General features: G+C 41.3%; 2 protein-coding genes across 4 annotated transcripts in view; one reads left to right on the plus strand and one right to left on the minus strand.

The window, feature by feature from the left end:
• The window catches only part of DNAI3 (dynein axonemal intermediate chain 3), an 80,599-nt gene extending 68,717 nt beyond the window's left edge, over window positions 1-11,882 (plus strand). The window contains exon 23 of one of the 2 annotated variants that reach the window (XM_053921133.2): window positions 11,462-11,882. In XM_053921133.2, coding sequence (XP_053777108.1) covers window positions 11,462-11,539 — 78 coding nt within the window. In that variant the 3' untranslated portion in view covers window positions 11,540-11,882. Of the gene's footprint in view, window positions 1-3,180; window positions 3,531-11,461 lie in introns of those variants that run through there. The other variant, XM_053921132.1, reaches the window with a different exon arrangement.
• A 686-nt stretch (window positions 11,883-12,568) lies between these two features.
• The window catches only part of SYDE2 (synapse defective Rho GTPase homolog 2), a 52,266-nt gene continuing 42,536 nt past the window's right edge, over window positions 12,569-22,298 (minus strand). The window contains exons 7-8 of one of the 2 annotated variants that reach the window (XM_053920518.1): window positions 19,998-20,045; window positions 19,307-19,437 (exon numbers count right to left, since the gene is read on the minus strand). In XM_053920518.1, the coding sequence (XP_053776493.1) occupies window positions 20,035-20,045 (11 nt within the window). In that variant the 3' untranslated portion in view covers window positions 19,307-19,437; window positions 19,998-20,034. Of the gene's footprint in view, window positions 19,438-19,997; window positions 20,046-22,298 lie in introns of both variants that reach the window. The other variant, XM_024565349.4, reaches the window with a different exon arrangement.

Below are 22,298 nucleotides of genomic sequence, written 5' to 3' on the forward strand. Positions count from 1 at the left end.
CTTTCTTGCTCACTCTCTTCCTGGCCCTTCTGTCACCAGCGTTTCCATCCCCGATCCCTCCTGTAGTCTCCCAGCAGGTGAAATGAGTCTCCTCCGACATAACTTCTCACATGAGGTCCTAGGTCTCAAGAGCACGAGCTCGTGCGAATATTTCAATATGATGAATTAGCAAATCAATTAAAATTAGTGATTTTCAACCTTCTTCATGTCTTGGCCCAAATAAACTAATTACTAAAATTCTGCAGCACACCAAAAAATACATTTTTTGTTGTTCTGACCAAAAAATAGTTATAATTTCGATTCATTCACATCGACAGTTATTGTTGTATTGGCTGCTGTTGTTTTTGAATTTGGCGACCTAAAGGAAAAGAGGCCAGTGCCCCTGACTACACGGTCAGGTGCTGCATGTTTTAACAATTCCTGCGGCACGCCAGTTGAAACCACTGGATTAACATGACCACGTGTTGATAGATACTAATTAGTGTAATAAAAACTGAGGGCCTCGTTTCAAAAACTGTTTGGTGGTGACAGGTACAAAAGAACACCAATTAACTAGCTTCTCATTGTTCCCCCCAGCTTCCAAACAGTGGTCTTGGTTTTTTCCTGTGCACTGACAAATATTGTTGGAATTTGGCTGTGGGAGATAATCTGCCACCCTTTCCCTATGCCAGCAATTATCTCTGATTATTACGCTTTTTAAATACCATCACAACAGCTCCTTCTTATCCACATCAGTGGAAGCAAGTAGAATTGTGGATGATAAAAAAATAATTTGCTTGTGAAATACTTTTAAAACACCTGAATATTATAATAATCATAGTATCTCGTGTGTTCGAGTTTCCAAAACTTTTCCAACTCCCTCTTGTGATTTTACCTCCCTCTGACGCTGCCCCTCTTTTAGGTGGGGCTGCCACGTCTCAGATGTCCTCTGGAACTGGGCTGTGGCTCAGTGTGTGAACTTTAAAGGGCCCCTCTGTTAGCACATAGAACATGAAAGATCACCAAGCAAAAACAACTAATATTAGTCAGAAATATCTTTTTATCAGCAACTGCCGATCAGAGGGAAAATGGAACCAACTGTAACGACCCCAGAGGACTGCAGTGGGGACTAAATGAGTTAATATGTTCATAGCACTTAGCCAGTAACTGGCACACAGAAAGTGCTAGTAAGTGTTTGTTATGCGTGGCTTTAGAGAGGGCAGGAGAACATCACACATCCGTCCAGCAAGGCTGGTCTTTAGGGGCGCCCCCCAGTTGCCAGGGATTACACTGGATGCCGAAACCCATGATCTGAGGGAAATTGTACACCCACCTCCTTGTAAACACTGAGTCTGGATTCATTTCTTTAAAAATAGTAGTAATTATAGCTCAAACAGCACAGGAAATAGGAATTTTCCTAACGGAACTTCTGCTGGAGACCCAAAGCTGGGGAAAGCAGCAGTTTCCATGGGATCCATAAGCTGTGCCCTCTATCTGGGACTTAGAAGGGAATTCTGCACCCTGTAGTCGAGTACCCACTCTCCAGACTACAAAAGGGAAGCAAGAGTTAAGGGGAAGAAGACTGAAAGGGGCGTGTTTTTTGGAGACAGGAGTCAGAGGGCTACATATTCCCCACTTCCCACTTCTGCAACAGCAGACTTGTTAGAGACAGCTCAGTGGCCAGGATAGACACTTGGCCCCTGACACCTGGCAGGCGGCTTGCTGAGACACAGAAATCCAAAGGCCAGGAATTACCAAGTGACCAGAGTAGAATGTCCAGGGAGAGTCTGGGAAACCCGGAGACTAGGGCCTGGACTCTTGAGGCTGGAAAGTCTACAGGCAAGAGACTGAGTTAAACTGCTCTGACAGAGGCAATGAACTTCTACTGATGGCAGACTGAGGGTGCTGAGTCTTCCTGGGGCCGAGTGGACCTTTGGAAAACAGCCAGGCCTCAAAAGTGCCAAAAGGACTTTCTACCCGGGGTGAGGCAACCTCTGCAGAAAGAGGCTGAAGGCGCACAGTGTAGTGAGAAGGCCCCAAGGGGCAGTCTCCCCTTTGGTATTAGACTTGCCTTCAAATATCTGATATCTACAACTATCTAAAAATGACACTCTTCCCAATACCTAAAAGGGATAGGAAGTGCTATGGGGTCTGTCATGTATATTGCAAAGGACCGGGATTAGAAGAATAGCATTTTCCCGGTCTCACCCTATCAAGTCCTGCTCTTTCATGAACTGGTTACTGTCACTGACATTTTCGAAGTGCTTGCTGGTGTCAGGCTCTATTCGGAGGACTTGGCGTGTTTAGTAACTCACATAGCCCTCATAGTACTGTGAAGCAGGCACAACATTGTTTAGGCACAAGGGAGAAAAGGCAAACGAGGAAAGAATACGGCCAGGGAAAGGGAGCACCCATCATTGTGAATGCTTAAAAAAGAAAATATCTCTTAGAAATGATTCTCTAAAAACACTAGAATAAAAACCGAAGACTGGCCCTCTCGATGGAGCCCACAAAGACAGGGCTCTGTGACAAAAGAGCAGAGGCACGGAGGGCAACGGGGTGAGCGCGTGCCGAGAGGAGAAACAAAGGCCACGCGAGGGTGACACACCTGAAGTTCATCGGAAAGAGGACACAGAGGAGGACACAGATCTTGAAGATCACGGCCTCCCTGGCCGGCGTTACAATGAACTCAAATGCCACAGTCGTCAGACCAGAACAGCTCCAACACAAACACTGATGGGTCCAAGACCAAACAGGTTATTCAGCAAGTGGTATTGGTACATTCGCTGAATAAACGTTCCTTATTGTTGCTATTCCCCTTCCCAGTGTGCTCCTCCCTCAGTCAGAGGCAGGAGCTTGCAGGCCAGCCTGGATTCCCCGCAGCCCCTGTGAGCCCACACCCAACCCACCTCACGCCGGGCCCGCCCCGCCACCAGGGGACACACACCTTGAGGCCACGCACACTGCTCTGCTCTGTCTCTGCCACTTGCCTTCAGAGCCAGCAGCTCGTCTCCCTGACCATCCAAGAGACGCCCTCCCACCTTCCTCCCTCCTGCCCCCTGCCCTCTCGCCCCCTGCCCTCCTCCAACCCCCCACCTCCAGAGAGCAGCCAGGCCAACTGTTCAAAAACAGCCCCTTGTCATCCTTTGGTATTTGTAACTGTCAGTGTTTTATAGGGATGACTCGTTTTTCCCCCCCTAGAAAACATATCAGAAGACAAAAGAACAGCTGGAGGCTGAACTGAAAATGGACTACGATAGTTATCTGGAACTGGAAAAGACCACCCTCATCACCCTGGGCCTGCTCAAATCGTCCGACACGTTGCCGTTCATGGAGATGATGTAGGGAGCCCTCCTGTGGGGGTGTTTAGGGGGCTTCGTGGGCCCTTCTTTTCTTTTTATTCATTTTTTTTTTATGTAAAGTAAACTAGCAGACTTAACATCAAATAAGCTTATTGGGAAATAGTAGGCTTTTATTTCATTGCTATTAAAATTTTTGAATTATAACAATTAGTAAGATCTGTTCTGATTTTTAGATTGACTATGTACTGAACTTTGTCCCAACTCTGAAAGTTATGGGTAACGAAACTTGCATTTCCCTTTAGAAATACACAGCTTCAGACCCCCCCCTCCACGCCCAGTCCTCGGCATCCATTCAGAACCCCAGTCCCAGTCAGAAGTGGAAATTAAACTTTGCTCCTAATTATCTGGTTGCTTTTGGTCACCTCCCCAAAAAGTACTCCCTTTGGGCCACTGCACAGATTTTAGGGCCATGTGCTAAACAAAATATTAGCAAATTGAATCCAGAAATATATGTATAAAGAAAGGATAACATATGAAGATCATTCTGGGTTTATCCAGGGAATATAGTTAATCTACCAGCAGAAAATAAATCAGTGATTGATTAAAGGAGAGAAATTATGATACCAGATAGATGCAGGAAAACGTCTGAGAAAACTTGATACCCATTCCTGATAAAAACAATAATAAATCCTTAGCAACTACAAAAAGAAGGGAACTTTCTTAATCTGACGCAGGGAATCTAAAACAGCCCTACAACAAGCAGTGTACTTAAGGGTGAAAGTCGAAACCCGGACTCCGACGTGTGGAACGAGACATGATGCCGCCATCGTGTCTTCTCCACAGCGTCGTACCAGCAGCACTGCCGTAGTGTGGGCATGAAAAGGAAGCTGCGTGTGAAACTCAGTTGTGAAAGAGCTTGGTGTATCCCAATAAGAGATCCAATGTCAGAAAAGGGACTGATACGGGACGTGGGGCCGGGGGGAGTCCAGCAGGAGATGAGACTGGAAGAGAAACTTGGAGCCAGATTGTAAAGTCTCCTGTAAATCAAGCTTAAAAAGCTGGATTATAGTTTGCACAGAATGAGGGATTAATGGAAGAGCCAAGCAGGAAGGAGGCACAATCAACTTTATGTTCGGGGAGATAAGGAATGGATTAGAACTGGGAGAGAGAGTCTTGTGGCAGGAAATCCTAATTGGAGACCATAGAATGGTTTAAAGTAAAAGATCAGGTAGGGAAGGATGATGCCAAGTTTTACAAGTTCAGCTGCTAGGGGAAATGAACTCAACGCTTTATTTATTAATACTACAGAAGTCAGATAGACAGCAGCACTTAACCATCTGTGTGCCTTTGGACAGATGTTTTCCACTGAACAGATCCCACTCCTATCAAGGCAAGTTGAGAGTGTTTACCTTGCAACATTTTCCCAAGCGCCCAGCGAGCAGCTGCATGTAAGACAGCGGAGCCCAGCACGTCGGCATCCTCACTGTGGGCCTGCCCCAGGACTCATCCTTGCACTTGAACATTTTTTCCTTCTTCTGCTTTTTAACCCACACTCCTGTCTTGGGTGAACCCATCCAGCCTCACAGCTTTAAATACTACCTATGCCCCTGGCCTGGACCTCTCCCACCAAATTAAGAGCTTTGTGTCCTTTTGACCACTTAACGTCTCCCCTCGAGTGTATAATAGGCATCTCAAATTTAAATATGTTCGACAATGAGTGCTTGATTTTCCCTCCCAACCCAGTTTCCCTGCAGTCTCCCCAAACACCTTGTTTCTAGTTCCTCAGGCAAAAAATCTTGGGTTACCCTTCATTTCTCTCTTTCTCTGACAATCCACACCCAACCCGTGTGCGAATCTTTAAAATACACGCGGAACCTGATCGCTCCTCTCCCTTCACACTGCCACCCATGGAGCGAGCCTCCATCCTCGCCGGCTTGGGTGGTCGCGGTACCCTCCTGCCTCTTCTCCCTGAGTCTCCATTACCCACTTCAGCCTCTCTCAGCAGCAGCTAGATGGTGGTTTCAGATGGAAGTCAGCAGGTGTCAGCCATTCTCCTCCCCAGCATCCCAGCGCACTCAGAGTAGGAGCCAAAGGCTTTCCTGTGACCTGCAAGCCCTCGTGTGATCAGGCGGTCCGCTGGTCGCACCTCTCCTCTCCCCCCTCCCCCCACCCCCGCTCCAGCACGCTACCCGGTCATGCTGGCCTCATATTTACCACACGTGGCAGGCGTGTGTCTGCCCCAGCACAGCTGTGCTTGCTGTTCCGCATTTTCTTTGATGATTTTCCTTGCTTTCTTTTCATGTGTTCACTCAAAGAGAAAAAAAGGTATTTTGAGTGCCTAACTATGTGCCAGGGTTTACCATTTCAAACAGAGTGCTCAGGCTAAGTCTTACAGGGAAGGCAACATTTAAGCAAAGGCCTGCGAGGGTGAGGGGGTTTGCCCTGTTGCCTTCCAGGAGAAGCATGTTCCATCACCCGGTGTCCCAGCGCCACCCTAGCTGACCACTGCTTAGGTCTGCGGGACAGGCCTGGGCTGTGCGGACGCCCCTCTGCAAAAGCAGCCAGGACTACAGAGAACAGGAGTGTCACGATTGTGTGGCGTAAGCTACTCCCTGGGGCTGGCACATTGTTCTTGCAAACAAAAGCAAGGCTTTATCAGCATAGAAGAAGGGGGTAATGAAGAGTGCATAAGTGTCTTCCTTTTATCAAGTGAGGAGCTTAGCATAGCATCTGGCATACAGCAAGCAGTACGTATGTTTGCTATCATTTCATCTAATTTATAAATGCAACATGATTATAATATCTTTGCTATAGAAACTAAAGCATGATGTTTGTCTTACTTATGATGGCAATTATTACTGATTCAGTAGGATATCTGCATTGTGTGTTTATATCCTCGGTTTCTCCAGGTCTCATCAGCTCACCAGCCTTGGGCCACTAATAGGGTCACATAAAACAGCCATAGCCCAAGTTTTCAGAGCTCTTGCCCCACCTGCTTATTGGATATCTCATCCTGCAGCAAAGGGCCCCCAGGTGTGTCTTGTAGACCCTGGGATGAAGATGGAGTTCAATAAACATGTTTTAAAACAAACCTGCAACCACCGGGCACTCAAGGCTCCCATCTCTCAATATGCCTGATGGCCTGTAACCTGGGGAAAGGTGCTGGGATGACACCTCTGTGCTAGTTCAGGTCCTGCAAGGAGCAGGCGCCAAGCTAGGCTTACAGGTGTTAAGAGGTTTACTGGGAGAGAGAGCAGGAAAAGCCAGAGGGAACACCAGACCTCTCTGCGGGTCTGGTGCCTTCGGAAAGAGTGAGGGAAGGAAAGAGGACGGGGTGCAACGTCCTGGACCGCTCCCCACTCCGCACATTCACTTCCCTCTGACTCTGAGGCACAGGAACTCTGGCAAACTCACCGTGCTGCCTCCTGGGAAGAGCTCCCTCCGAGACTCTGTAGTTCCTCAAGCTATTGTCTTTTCTCTCGCCCAGGCTCTCCGCTTGGCAGACAGGCCAGACCTGCTGAATTGCGGAAGAGAACACAGTTAAGTCTCAAGCTAGGAAGCTAGCTTCCCATAATTGAAAATGTAGGAATACTGGGTGTGAATAAAAATGGGATTACCTGGTATGCCTCCTTACATTCCTCTTAACCCCAACCTTTACCCTTTTCCAAGTGCACCATGGGGCCAATCCAGTCTCCTTTTCCTGCCCTCTGGCCTTCTGGTCTTGCATAAGACGTACTGAAAGGAAAGGGAGCTTGGGATCCTGCCAGATCTGAGTCCAAATCCCAACTTCATCACCCTAGGCAAGCTGCACCCTCCCCTGAGCCTTAGTTACATCATCCGTAAAATGGGGGTAATAATGATACCTACCTCAGACAAGTATCATACAAAGACAATATATGTAAAGTACCGAGCTCATAGTTGGTGCTTAATAAATGTAGTGCCTCCTTTTCTTGGTTGGTCTCAGGTATACACACACACACACACACACCAACCAGGTAAACCGTATGTTTCCTCTCTGTCCTATGTAATAATCTTTGATTTTCACATTGTTATTATTAATAATAATGGGAGCATCTCTCCCCCTCAGATAGGACTTATGCAGGGGCTCTGCATGCCTAGTTTAATACTGGCCTTTGATTACTTTAATGAGACCAGCTATTTTGGACATAGTATTTAAAATCTGAGCAGTAGCTTTCTTTTTTGCATAACCTAAAATGCTCTTGGCTTCTCAGAAAATCTAATAATTCTAATAATGCTTGATTTATTTAGATTAACTTTAATTACCATTCAACTTTACCAATTGCTTTTTACCCCCCAAGAAATGTTGTAGAAGTAAGCGTATTTTCAGGTCCTCAGGTAAACATTATCAGCTGTGTGTACTTCGGCTGAAAAGACAGTCGACTCTAGTAGATGCTGGCCTGGGGCCACTTCCACAGCTTCACTAATCCGCCACGGTAAATAATTAACATCTCACTGAGCCCTCAGCCCTGGAGTCGCTAGGGGTAGATGGAGTGCCACCAGGTTGCTAGGCTGCCAATTGCCTGGTCAGATACTGTGTAACTGAGCAAAGACCCACAACGGAAATGAAGTATCTTGGCAAAGGGCAAATTAAGCCCCGTCTGATGAATGCCTTCCTTCCATGGCCGATGAGCTGTTGGAGGGCGGCTGGCTTGTGTAAAACAGCTGCACACACAATCAGACAAGAATCCCAAACACCAAAGAAAGCAACCACGCAGGTTTATTGGGGGAAATAATGGTTTCAGAAAAGTAAGTGTAATTGCTTCCAAATGCTTTCTTGTTCACAAATAGGACATTAAAAATAGACACAGTGAGTGTGGTAAATAATATAGGTTGTTTTTTTCCTGCAATAATGTCAATTTAAAAGCACAGAAAGTCAGTTTGCTCTAAGTGCCCTGTATATGTGATATTCTAGGCTGTTTTTATTTTTTCCTTTGAGAAGGCAAGAAAATGTAAAGTAGAAGATTTCACATTCTTCCCTGTCAACTAAAGACATATTTTCCAGCCCTTTTTAGGAGCCATATTTTAAAGAATAATCCCCTGAAAAAAAAACTCTAAAAAGAAAACAGCATTAAGTCAAATCTAAAATATGACCGGTGTCTGTTTTATTTCAGTCTTAATAAACAAATTAAATTAACAATTGAAATTAATGACCGTTTTTCACTTTTAATGAAGTTGCTAGATTGCATGGATATAACTATAAGAAATTTTAAAAAACAGAACAAAATTCAAATTTTCCAGAATTCTCACAACCAAAACTAGAACCTTATTATTTTCTAGTTCTGCAATGAACATTTATTATGACAACACAAGACAAATAAGCATCTTGTTATTACGAGTGCTAATGCAGTTGCTAAGATAAACTGTAAACTTCACTTTAAAAGAGTGAATATTAGCCAAAACAACATTGTAATGTGTAGAAGGAATCCACATGCCCATCAATAGGAAAATGACAAAATAGATTATATTCAACCAGAGAAAGAGCTACTCTTTAGCTGAGCTGAGGAATGATAGACTTATTCATCCTGACAAGGAAAGATATCCACAAATTATTTAGGGAAAAATCAAATTGTACAATAATTTGTATACTGTGAGCACATATGCCAAATTTGTATATGTGTTTATACAAATATGTAGATATGTATATTTCACTGTATATGTACAAAATGGTCCAGAAGTAAAACCATCCAAACGCTCATTATGTTTACTTCTGAGCGATGGAGTGGGAGCAGAGGGAACGTGTGCCAAGCAAAGAGCGAGCTTTTCCATTCCAGATCCAGTAAAGATCAGTACAGGGCTAATCTTTAATCTACTGACCTTTCCCTCCAGATTATTTTGAAACAAAGGGACTTTTACTTGTATTGCTTGAATTACTTGAATTACTTGTATCACTCGGATATTTTATAATAGGCCTTTATGATTTGACAGTAGGTCTGTTTACTGCTGAAAACTTAATGGCTGCCACACTAGTAGCCACAATAGCTCACACTTCATGTGCCCTTGCTACAGTGTCAGTTATTGTTCTAAATGCTTTAAGTACATTAACTCATTTAATCCCCTCAACAACTCTGTAAGGTAGTGGTACTACGCTTATGCCCATTTTACAGTTTATAAAACTGAGACATAGAAAAGGTAGGTTCCTTCCCAAGCTACGTAGCAAGACACAAACCAACACCATCTGGCTCCAGAGCTTATGCTTTCACCAGCAATATTATGCTCCTCTATGAGTCTTATATATATAATACACACATACACACTTTTTAAAAAATTTTGTTTATTTTTAGAGAGGGGGAAGGGAGGGAGAAAGAATGGGAGAGAACAGCGATGTGAGAAAGAAACATCAGTCAGCTGCCCTTCCTATGTGGGGGACCTCGGACGGAACCTGCAGCCCAGGCCTGTGCCAGGACCGCGAATTGACCGGAGAGTTTGAGTTTCTGGGACAACGCCCAACCAACCGAGCGACAGTCGGGCACACCGACACGCCTTCAATAGTGCCACTGAGTTACAACTTACATAAGATGCACCGCATATATTTAAAGTATACAACTGGTTGACTTTTGATGTATGTATACATACATGAAATTAACGCCAAAATCAAGAGATAAACAGACCCATCACCCACACAAGTTTCCCAATGCCCCTCTTTAATAGTTCCCCCGACACTTCTCTCCCAATTCCCAGGCCGTCACTGACCAGCTCGCCGTTACTGTAGTCTGTCTGCATTTTCTATTTCATATAAATAGAATCATGTGGCATTTACTTATTTTTGTCTTATTCTTTCACTTTTGAGTCATCCATGTTGTGTGTATTGGCATCATTACCTTTCATTGCTGAGTAGTGTTCCATTGTACAGGTATACGGGGTGGGCAAAAAAAGGCTTCCAGTTGTGAGCACACAAAAAGGTTATTCTTGTGTTATTATTAATTATTGTATCGTTTTCCATATGAACACATGTAAACCTACTTTTGCCCACCCTGTACTTACCGTACTGTGTTTGCTGGGCATTTGGTGTGGTTGTTTCCAGTTTGGAGTTATTATGAACTAGTCTGTTCAAACGCCATGTGATGATGCTCATGTATGGACTCTAATGAACAAACTGAACAAGGGAGATGGGGACCGACTCACAGATGGAGAGCAGGAGGACAGCTAGCGGAGGGAGGCGAGGGGGTGGAAGGATGGAGGAAAAAGGAAAAAAGGACTCATGGGCATGGACAACAGTGTGGTCATTGCTGAGGGTGGGGAGTATAAAGGGACAAAATGGTAATGGGAAAAATACAATAAAGATTAAATTTAAAAATTAGTCTGCTAAGCTCATTTCTATGCAAGTATTTTTATGGACATGTGCTTTTATTTATCTTGGATAAATATCTAGGAATAGAATGTCTGGATCACGTGATATGTGTATGTCCAACTTTTTAAGATATTGCCGGATGTTTGTGAAGCGGTGGTGCCGTTCTGCATTCCCACCAGCAGTGGACGGCAGTCCCAGCTCCTCTGTGCTCTCACCATTTATGGGCAGGCTTAGCCCTGAGCCGTTCTAATTCATGAGCAGTAGTATCTCATTGCAGCGTTAATTTGTATTTCCTTAATGACTAATAATGTTGAGATTATGTTCATGTATTTATCTTTCAACCACGTATCTTCTTTCATGAAATGCAATATGTTTGTTCACATATCTTGCTCCTTATCTTTGTAGGGTTATTTGTATTATTGAGATTTGAAAGTTCCCTGTATATACTGAATGTAAGTCCTTTACCAGATACATGTAAACGTTTACTCCCCATCTGTGGTCTACCTGCTCATTTTCTTAACCGTGTCTTTGAAAGGGCTGAAGTCTTCAATTTTGATAAAGTTTAGTTTGTCGATCTGTTTTTCTACGAACCATGGTTTTGGTGAGCTATCTGAGAAATCTTTGCATAACCCAAGCTTTTCTTCTAGAACTTACGGGCTTACATGTAGGTCTCTGATCATTTCAAGTTGGGTTTCCATATGGGATGAGGTGTGAATCAAAGTCGTTTGTTCATTTGTTTGTTTGCATATGACTGCTGTTCCCGCAGCCGTTGTTGGAAAGACTAACCTTTCCCCACTGGACAGCCTCTGTCAGAAAGCAGTTCTACATGTCTGTGTGGCTCTATTTCTGAACTCTCTGTTGTCTTCCACAGGCTTGTCTGTGTCTCCTGCTGCTGATACCACACTGCTTTTATAACAGTCACTTTATAAATTATCATGAAATCGGGTAGTATTAGTTTTCCAACACTGTTCTTTTCTTTTCCCCCAAAGTTGTTTTGGATAGTCTAGGCCCTTCATGTGTATATTTATGTTAATTTACACATGCAATTCTGACTTCCATAAGACTTCCACTAGGTGATTTGGTAGAAGCCCCACGTCAGTGCGTTTACAAGAGCGTAAGTGCTGCTCTGAACCGGCTGAGAACAGCAGTGCGGGAAGCTGAGACGGCTAACGCGAGCGCGGACCATCTTTCTGAAGTGAACACAACGTGCGAGTGCGGCAGCAGCATCGAGGGACGCCAATTAACAGAAAGAACTGAAACTAAAGAAGTTCCGATGATAGCCTCTTATGCACACTCTTTAAAAGTGGTTTAGTAAGCTCTCATTTTAAAATAAAGTACCAACAAACTCACAGGTGAGACCACAGAACCAATGGAAGGCAACTTTTCCGCGGGGGCAGAGGAGGCAGAGGAGGCAGAGGAGGCAGAGGAGGCAGAGGAGGCAGAGGAGGGGCAGATCCTGCTGGGAATGGGAGGAAAGGCCAAGACTGCTTGGGATCCTGGAGCTCAAGGCAGCAGAGCTGGCCACGGGAACAAGATTTATCAAGGGAGGTTGGAATATGCCCAATTTTGGCCATTTTGCGGGTTAACCAGAGTGCCCGATGGCAGTAATTGCCTAGCAATTATCTGAAAAGTCTTTACATATTGTTTTTGGCGGCCAACACGCAGTTGAAAGTTCGGCATTCCCATTTCCTGCTCCATCGGAAGAAGGGCCCCAAAGTTCATCCTGCGACATATGGTCCCCGTGGGAGGAAGCAATAGGAGGTCATTGTTAGGGGATAACACTCCGGACTTCTCCGGTTGCTGTAGAAGGGAGGGAACTTGCCCACCTCTCCAGAGGGAAGCACACAGGAGGATCACTTCCAGCCTCGCCCGCCACGTTTAAGTCACGAAGACTGGCTCCTCTGAGCTGCCAACGGAGCAGGGCTTGCTCATGCTTGGCTGGAAGCCTTCCGGCTTCTCTCACCCGCAGTGCCGGCACATGTGTTTCTGTAGCGCTGACAGGCTCTCCACCCCTTCCTGCCAGGAGAGGCCTGGTTTGAGCCAACTCTGCCAGTGACTGGATGGAAATGATCACATCACAGGGGCTGTAGAAAGCAGCCCACTGGGTGATAGATCCAAGCTGTTTTCCAGTTTACCTTTATCGGTAGTAAATCTGGTCCTTTGACCTTCCTATGTTGGGCTCCTGTATCTCAGTTCTAATTTCAGGAAGGAAAGATAGGTGTGTGGTGGTGTCCTACCACACCTATGATAACACAGAGCTAGTTTGGAGAAGATATGCTGGTGGCGGAGGGACAAAAGTATAAGAGGAAAGCAAAAGCAAAAGCAAACGTGGTCAGGGCCATAGCTCTGAGAAGTCCACAAAGTAGAAACTCAGGATTGGGCGTTTGGCTCTGTCCCTGCCGGTGCCGGGCCTGCAGGGCAGCTGGGCCTGACCACAGACCGCTCCCCGGGGATGCATCTCAGACAGGCTGCAGACCCTTCTGCGGGAAGCCCGTCACCCCTCCCCACTGCCAGCTAAGCTCAGGCTCCGGCGAATCTACATGTGGTGCTTTTGTCCCTGAAAATAGCCTGGTGTCATCTGTGTTCAACTACCAACGCAGTTTTGACTCTTCTGTGTCCAGTATTTGTGATAGAAAAGGGGGAAGGATGAGGACTATAACTCAGTATTTCCCAAAGCATGGTATGCAGGCCAAGAATGTTCATTGTAAATTTATTTTTAGTATGTAGAAAAAATATGGTTAACTTGTTTATGACAAATGATACTGTATGGCAGCAACATGAAGTTTGACTCTAAAGATAGCCTTATTTGAAAAAAAAGGTATTTTAGACTCAGGCAGGGTCTGATGCAACCTTTTTGCATCTCTGGGCCACACTGGAAGAATTGTCGTCTTGGGCCACACATTAAATACATTGTGACAAGTAATCACAAAAAATCTCATAATGTTTTGAGTAAATTTATGATTTTTGGGGGCTGCGTTCATAGCCATCCTGGACACCCCATTAGAGGAAACGAGAAAGAATTCCACTCGGTATTTGAACATGGCAGAAGTTGTGAAGGCTGTCCGTGAATGATGGAAGTTGGGGAGAGCTGAAAGTTATATGGAAAGGATCGCAAGATACCCCAAACACGTATTACTTTTTAGAGGTTATTAATAGCAATGCTGGATCTTTCCAACCATGTGAAATCATAGATTATGTTTACCACAAATCGAACCAGCAACCCTTTGGTTCACAGGCCAGCACTAAATCCCCTGAGCCACACCAGCCAGGGCTACAGGTGAGTTTTGACATCAGGTACAGGTCAAACACAAATCCATAACCTTGGACAGACAGCGCTTTATGCTCTGACATTTCTTATCTACCAGTTTAGACATGTTTCACTTACCTGATGATTCAAACCTGCTCTTCAGTTGAAATGTGGGCTCTCCAATGGCTCTGGGGGGAAGAGTTAGGCAACCACAGATACAACAGGCTGGCCACCTGCCTCCCTCTTCTTGTACAAAGGTCAAGAACAAGGGGTGACTGTTCAGTAACTGCAGCTGTGAAACAATGTGAGCAGCAGGCTTTACTGCCTCATCACTTGTACAAAAACATTTTGGAGGCGAGGGACTTTCCAATTTCTTGATTTAATATCCATTGTACTTCTCTAAAGTTGGCATTTTAAACTCTCCTTGGAAGAGTTTAGTTTGAAGAGAATTTCCAGTCAAAGAAGTACAAGGAATACCGAGGCCCACTCGCACTACATAAACACCTCCATTAAGCACAAAAAGAAAGATGAACTCAAATGACTTAAAAGCATGCCAGTGGCCTTATCAAACAATAAGGATTGTTAACCCAACTTAGGGGTCAATATTTAGGCATTTTTCTCACTTGCTTGAAACACTGGATATTGAGAAAAATAAAAGTATTATAGTGCCTGTCTCCCAAAGTGGTCTCTGCTATTCTTTCTAATCAGAGTTCATTCAACTCTATGAAAATATTTTCTTTTAATAAGATGAAAAATAGGTTTTTCCAGTTCTAGCAAAAAGTGCACACTAAAGTGAATCAGGCCAAAATTAAGAGGATATTATTTGCTCACAATTTCTCTAAAGAAATGAATGATACATTTTAACAATAGCTTTTTTAGAGACCTTCCTTTCTTATGGTGAGATGCACTTTTTCATACATTATTTAAATAATTGCTTTTACTGAAGTCAGCAGCAAAAAAAAATTACAAAATGTTACCCAAAGTTTACCAACCCACTAACATTTTAAGTCACTAATTTTCCTAACGCCATTCTACTTCCAAAAGAAACATGTCACTTTTTAAAAAAGGAAATGTTACTTTCCTAAGCACAAATATTTATTACTCAGGAGCGAATATTTGAAAAATTACATAGACATGGCATCTCATAGTCCTTATTCTTCTGAGAAAAAGACAACCATTCTCTGAGAACCCCTTTACATTTATTCATTTATTAATAATTAACTCAACATCTTATAGTTCCTTGGCCCATGGCAATAAACTAAAAATGCAAGGTTTCTGCTGCCACAGAGCCGACATTTTAGAAGGGTAGACATAGATAATACAACAGGGTAATTTCAGGTGGCGGTAAAAAGCCTGTGAAAATGAGCCAGGGGGATAAGACAGTGACAATGGGCTTTTTAAAGTTTTTCTTCTCAAATTTAGTTTAAGTGTAAACATTTTCCAAAGGTATACATGTTTTGAGTTTAATCAAGTAGTATACCATAGCTATTTGGTACTTGTTAGGGGAAACAGAAATCTCCATTTTTTTCCTCCCTCAATTCTCAAAGCAGGTTGCTGATTGGGTTTTCAGAGCAGTCTCTGTAGTCACATTTGACCAAAGTGAAATGACAACAAAGAGCTACCCAAGGAAGAGCTGGAGGAGCAGCTTTCCAGGCAGAGGGAATGGCAAGTGCAAAGATCCGAGAGAGGACTAGGTCCTCAGTGATGCCAGAGCGCAGGGAGCAAGGGGAGGGACCTAGGAAATGGATGGTTTATCATTTTAAAAGATCACCTTACTTCTGTGGATAGAATGGACTGTGGGTGTGGAGAGAGAAGAGTGACAGCAAGGAGATGAAATAGGAAGACAGGCTGATGATGGCTTGGACTGCGGTGTTTGTCGTAACAAGTGCACGGTGGTATCAGGATATCAAGATACAGCAGAGTCCCAACTGTTGATGGTTTGGATATGGAGAGTAAGAGAAAGACTCCAATTTGGGGGGCGACAGGAAGAGATAAGAACTAGGGAAGGGTTGTGGATATTTGTCACTGCTCAGCCTGCTCCATAGCTAAATCCCGTTCTTACGTTCAGAGAATGTACCATTGTGTAAGTTTCTGGGAAAGGATGCTAGCCAATTGTTCTGACTCCTGGAAGTTGGGACACAGTGCCATGCTTGTCAGGGACTCTGAATCAATCAGGAGTGGTGCAGAGGAGCAGGGATGTTTTACAACTAATTCCAGGGGTGTCCACAGTGGGCTATCTGGTGGCAGTGGCAGCAACAGCACCACCCTAGTCAGGCCTAGCCTTGGCAACTGTTATTCTTGTCACCTAGCCTCTCTGAGACCTGTTTCCCTAGCTTTCCCATTTGAAAAATTACTTAAAAATATGTAAAGGATACAGATATTATAGAACTGTGTACCTGAAACCTGTATAATTTTACTAACCAATGTCATTCCAGTAAATTCAATTAAATATTTATAAATATATATAAAGGACACAATTCTTAAATGTGCAACTTGATATGTAAACACCTGTGAAACGTCTGCCTAGATCAAAATATAAAACATTTGTAGCACCCTAAAACAGCCTTCCCTCAGATGCAGTATTGTTTTCTAAGTAAATTTAATTTCCGCCTGGGTTAGCCGGTTTTCAGCTGAGTCAGACTGCGATGAAGAACACTGATTTCTGGACTTCCATGTGTATCAGCCTTACTAAAGTCAACAGGAACACTGGGCTGGGAGAAGAGGGAGGGAGCACTCTTCTTGGTACCAAAGTCCTCAGGTCCAAAAGACTCAAATAAGCACTGGTTATTAAACATGCTACAATGTTATCACTACCCAAGAACCTAAAAACTGATGGTTTTAAATTATAAAATCTTAAGACTCCAAGTCATTCCATGGTCTAAATTCTTTTCAGGAACCATACCACTGCCCAAACCTGTTTCTTTAGGGTCCCTAAGATGAAGCTACACAACCCAACATTTTCCAGGAGGTTATGATGTGGGACTTTGCTAGACACACATGAAGTCCTCTCGCATTCTTATTCTTACAGTGACTCTGAGGGCATCATTACCAGGCACAGAAGCATTAGTACTTTTGGCTAACAGGGCATTATAAGACATTTTCATAACTACTATTAATAATAGCAACGTCCATTTTAAGGAGCTCATTTAAAAAAAATACGAGGGCCCTGGCTGATGTGGCTCAGTGAACTGAGTGCCAGCCTGCGAACCAAAGGATCGCCAGTTTGATTCCCAGTCAGGGCACAGGCCTGGGTTTCCAGCCAGGTCCCCAGTAGGGGGCGCATGAGGGGCAACCACATAGTGATGTTTCCTTCCCTTTCTCCTTCTCCTCTCTAAAAATAAACAAAATCTTTTCAAGAATCTTTCAAAATAATAATTATTTAACAAAATTAATGTGACCCTTAAAATATATCCGATTCTGGGAAATTCAATTTTTGACAAGTTATTACATATATTTATGGATAACATTAACGGGCCAATATTTTAACACATTTGTTTAAAAAGAATGGCATTAAAATAAGTGACCCTTAAAATCATTATAATAGCATGACACCAAGGTTATAATATTTTAATAAAACTTTACATTTCTAGAAAAACTTACTCAATACAATACACATGATATAGCAAACAAAAGGAAGAAGCCTGAGACAGTCTTCCTACAAATTATTTAAAGTACATTTCTTTTGATTGTTTACTCAACATAGATACCTGTCACGTATTCTTTTGGTATTCTTCTGAATTGTTATACAAAGCTTAAAAACTGAAAATCTCACATACAAATAGTTATTTTTTTTAAACAATTGAGTATGCAAATTAAATAAAAAGGTGTTCTGTTTACCAATGTATATTGCATAGAAACAGTTAAATACTTTAATATTTAGAAAAACATCAAGTCAGGTGTTTTAATGGCTGCTACATCTTTAAGTTGGTAATTCCAATTTTATTTATAATTTTAAAATTATACATTCTGTAGGTATAAAAATTTTTTAAATACATCCCAATTTAATTTAAAAAGGCTTCTAATGTACATTTTCAAACACTGCTGTGATTGCTATAATGACTACCCTGCAGGTACACTTAGCCAAAATAAGTTAATTATTTAAAATCAGTAACATAGTATGCTGGCAAGATTTCTTTAGAAACAAATGAGGGTAATTATAATGTCAATGTTATAAATGTTCTATTACAAATAAATACGTTTATCTATAATTACTTTTTTTAAAGTAGAACTTAAAACTGCACAGAACAGGTGAAAATTTTTATAATCTAAGTCATCAGTGCAGAAATCTGGGCACTTAATCCTTTTAGTTAGAGAATTTCAATTTAAAAGATGACTTCTCATTGGGAATATTGTAACTTTCTGTAAATCAAAAAAGTCTATTATTTGTATTCAGATGTGTCTAATGTTTCGGTTTGTGTGTTTCTATGCATCTCCTTTAACTTAAATGTTCTTTCCCTGAAAAAGACATTTTTAAGCTAATGATTTTGGCCCCTTGACATATATATTTTAAAGATACATGTGATTTTGCAACCAATCCCTTCCCCCCATTCTAATAACTACACATATATGAACTTATAAACATATACATATTTTGGTATTATAAAAATATTTAATCTTATAAGCTTAAATAATTACTGTTAATACAGAATACATTAATATTTGTATAATTTTACTTTTATTTATAAAAAGGTTTCCTTATAGCAGCATTTGCATTGCAAACGAAATGGGATCAAATGCCGGTGCAGTGCACGCGGCCTCAGCTGCAACGGCCCTCTGAAAGGAGCACCTGTGTCAGCTACAGAGGAGCAGTTCCTATAAAGTACCAAGTCTTGAGGGGCTAGTAACTTACCTGAACCCTTTAAGTGCACTTAAAGTTGTCTCCACAGAATTGGCAAGATGTATTAAAATATATCAAAGAAGTCCGAGTTATCTTTACCCGACATAAAATTTTCTAGTGAGATAAGTTATATTAGTGAATAGTGTTTATAACTGAATCACATTAACTTATTAGAAATTCAGTGAAGGCTTCGAGAATAAAAAAATAAAAACATCACCGTCAGAATGATTTGAAACTTTAAAACATTATGAAAAACCAAATAAAAACTCTTAATCTCAAACACTCATACTAAGCTTGTTTTTGTTGAGCTCACGCTCCAGATTTCCAATCAATGTATCAATACTTTCTTGTAGATCTTTGAGATTGACTTTTCTATCCACTGTGGACTCGATTGTCTGCATTGTCAAATATGTCTGAAATGTGCACTCTTTGGACAAGGAAATTGGCTGTTTAATCATTATATCAGGTCTATACATTTTGCTGCAATTTTCTCCATTTTCTCCATCTTCTGAAGGGACATCATCGTAATCCGCATCATTTAAATTTTCTTTCGTATGTAAAAAGTAGTTTTCTCCACAGCTGCTCCAGTCTCCCGCATAACGATTGCTAAGTGGACTGTCTAACCTTGTTTGGCGTGGCCTCAGTACTCTCAAAGAGTTAGTGTCACTCAAATTTAACATGTAAGGTCGTTCCTTCTTCTTCCTCAAATAATTCAGAGAAGATTTCTGCTCTGTCGTTGATTCTTTGACAGTTAAACATTGCACTAAAAACAAACAATAAATTTGCTTTGGTGATAGTAATCCAACTGGCCTTTAAAAACCAGAGCTAAGGATAAGGCATTTAATAACTACAAACATGCATTAAAACAAACACATGCACACTATCAAAGAAAGCATTCCGTAATTATTTTTTCTATGACCAGACATAATCAAGATCAGGGACAGAAGCCAGCAGAATGTACAGTGGTGCTAATTCATGCTATATCATAACATCCCCAAACAAATCAAATTTCCAGTGTTGATTGTCTGCTAATTATCTACCCATAATTCAAACAGTAGCTAAGGTGGTAGCTTCTTCTAAATTAAAAGCTACAGCAAAAAGCAGGCAAGGCATGTTGATATACAAACAAAACAAAACAAAAAATTCCTTTGTCTGCAAATATCTAAATGAGGCAAAGGCATCTAAAGTGCTCACTCTAAAAGTTCTGACCTTGTGATTTTTTGCAATTCTATTAGCAGCAGTGTCATAATTTACTTTACCAAGCAGCCCAAATTTCACTTTGATAAAATGCACAAATACATACTAGACTTGACTACATATTACCTGAGTTTGATTATACAGCATTAGCTACTTACAGTCTTCATTTATTGCCTGAAAATAGTACAGATATTTTATTTTCCCATTCCAGTTAGGTATCTAACAATCTAAAGTAACATTCCTCACATGAAGACTAATTTCTTCGAAGGGTATGCATTGTGCTGACTATACAGATAACCAAAGAAACGCACATTATCTCATAACAAACCAAGGCTTCAGCATTTACTTTTGTGTATATTGAACAAAACATTTGTCTAAGGTTCTTCTGTATATAAAACAAACAATTTAAATATTGAGGCAGAGCTATTAAAAACCTTTTCATAATACCTCTCTCTTTCTGCTTATTTATTCTCCGTTAATAAGTATCTCTCCATTTATACTTCCCTTCTCTAAGATAAGGGAACATATCATCAGTGATAATGCAGCAACTTGACACTCTCCAGCAGATACTGAATGCTTGTTTCCTATTGTACAAAGTAAGATAATTGAAAAATAATACAAACATGTATTGTATATGGTTCTAGTTTTCCAGACTTAGTGATATTATAGCATTTTTCAGAGTCACATAATTTTTCACTTAGATTTTATTAAAATAATAACTATATAGGTATGTTTTTAAAGATTTCTGTTTACCTGAATTTTTTATGATGGTTATTATATATTATGAATAGCTAAAAGCTCTTGATTTAAAATTTCTAGAAAATAAAGGTCTGATATTTACTTTAAATTGATCTTTAATAACAGTATTAATAAAGAATATTATCATTAACTGATAATTGCAGAATGCATATCTAAATTTTTCTACTATTTAGTTATTCATATTCCTTTTTTTCCTCTAGCTTCTTATCTCCACGATGTCTCCTTCCTTTTCTCTCTTCATTTTCTGTGTTATTTCTGTTCTTAGTACCTAAGGGTCATGCTTGTTGTTTTCGCCAACCCATTACAGTCTCCTGCTAACCCTGAGGTCATCTGGTTTGTGGTGCAACTGCACTAAAGCATTTGTGACTTGGTGTTTGAGCCTGTGTACTGCGCCTGCATTTTCTGACATTCACCTATAAAACCCAGGTTTATTTTACTAAGTTGTTTAAACAAATCTTTATTCAAACATTATTTTTGTATACTTTCTTGGGAAATATTTAAGAAACTTATTATGATGATATTTATATCTTTTAGACTAAAAATTCAATTTCTGAAAAATCAATCTCACTGGCTTTTTACACTACTGATGGTGGAATGGATTCCTATTAATAACACAGAGAAAATGGCTTTTTCAAAAAACTCACTCAAGGATTTTAGAGACAGAGGGAGGAAGAGAGAAGCATGGGTTGGTTGCCTCCCATAGGCACCCCAACTGGGGATTGAACCTACAACCTAGGTATCATGCGAATCAAACCCACAACCTTTGGTGTATGGGACAACATTCCAACCAAATGAGCCACTCAACCAAGGCAGAAAATGGCTAATATTAACCACTTCAAAAAATGTTCTAGTTTTCCCAAAAATGCAGTCAATATGGTTGCTGGAAAAGTTTCAAAATATAATAAGTACCAAGAAATTTAATTTTCTTATCTTGTTTTCTACCACTATGTTTATATCTTTAATAACCACTTTATTAGCCTTTTATCTACAGTATAACTGCCTTATTTAACAGAATATATTGGCTGGTAGAGCCAAGCATTCTGTTAGGAGTTGGGAATGTAAGTCCCTGCCCCCTTGAAGCTTTGTCTAGTGAGAAAAACTAAACAAAAAGGATTAGGAAAAAATCAATAGCGTTTCCAAATAACCCTGCCCCAAATCTACTCATCACAGAAAATGTGATAGAGCAAAGAGCTGGTCTAGAGTTACACTCTCCATAAAGCTATTTCCCTATCTGTAAAGTGAAAGGGTGGCCTATTAGTAATTTTCAATATTCTTCTTAAAACAGCATACTTATTTTTAAAAAACAATTTTGTACAACCTACTACATTAAGAAAATATGATAAGAAGACTGTTTTGGTCAAAAGGGAAGTGGGTTTCTATTTTGTTCCTGAACATGCTACCAATGGCCCTGAAGCTGCTTCCAAAGAACCTTAGGGCTTTGGCAGAAGAAAATCTGAAAAACATTGGCAGGATGATTTCTCCTTCCAATGCAAATAGGCTAGAGTTCTAACTGATCACTTTAAAGGCGAGATTTATCAAATGGAAAGCTCAAAGCCAGTTATAATCTTGTCCAAAATGAATAAAAAAAAAAAACTAAGAAAGCAAAAAGCAAGGGTGGAACCAACTCTTCTTACCTCTGCAATGGCGAAAATTCCAAAAGGAAAAATA

This window comes from Desmodus rotundus, chromosome 3, assembly GCF_022682495.2.
Source record: "Desmodus rotundus isolate HL8 chromosome 3, HLdesRot8A.1, whole genome shotgun sequence".
Lineage (NCBI taxonomy): Eukaryota > Metazoa > Chordata > Mammalia > Chiroptera > Phyllostomidae > Desmodus > Desmodus rotundus.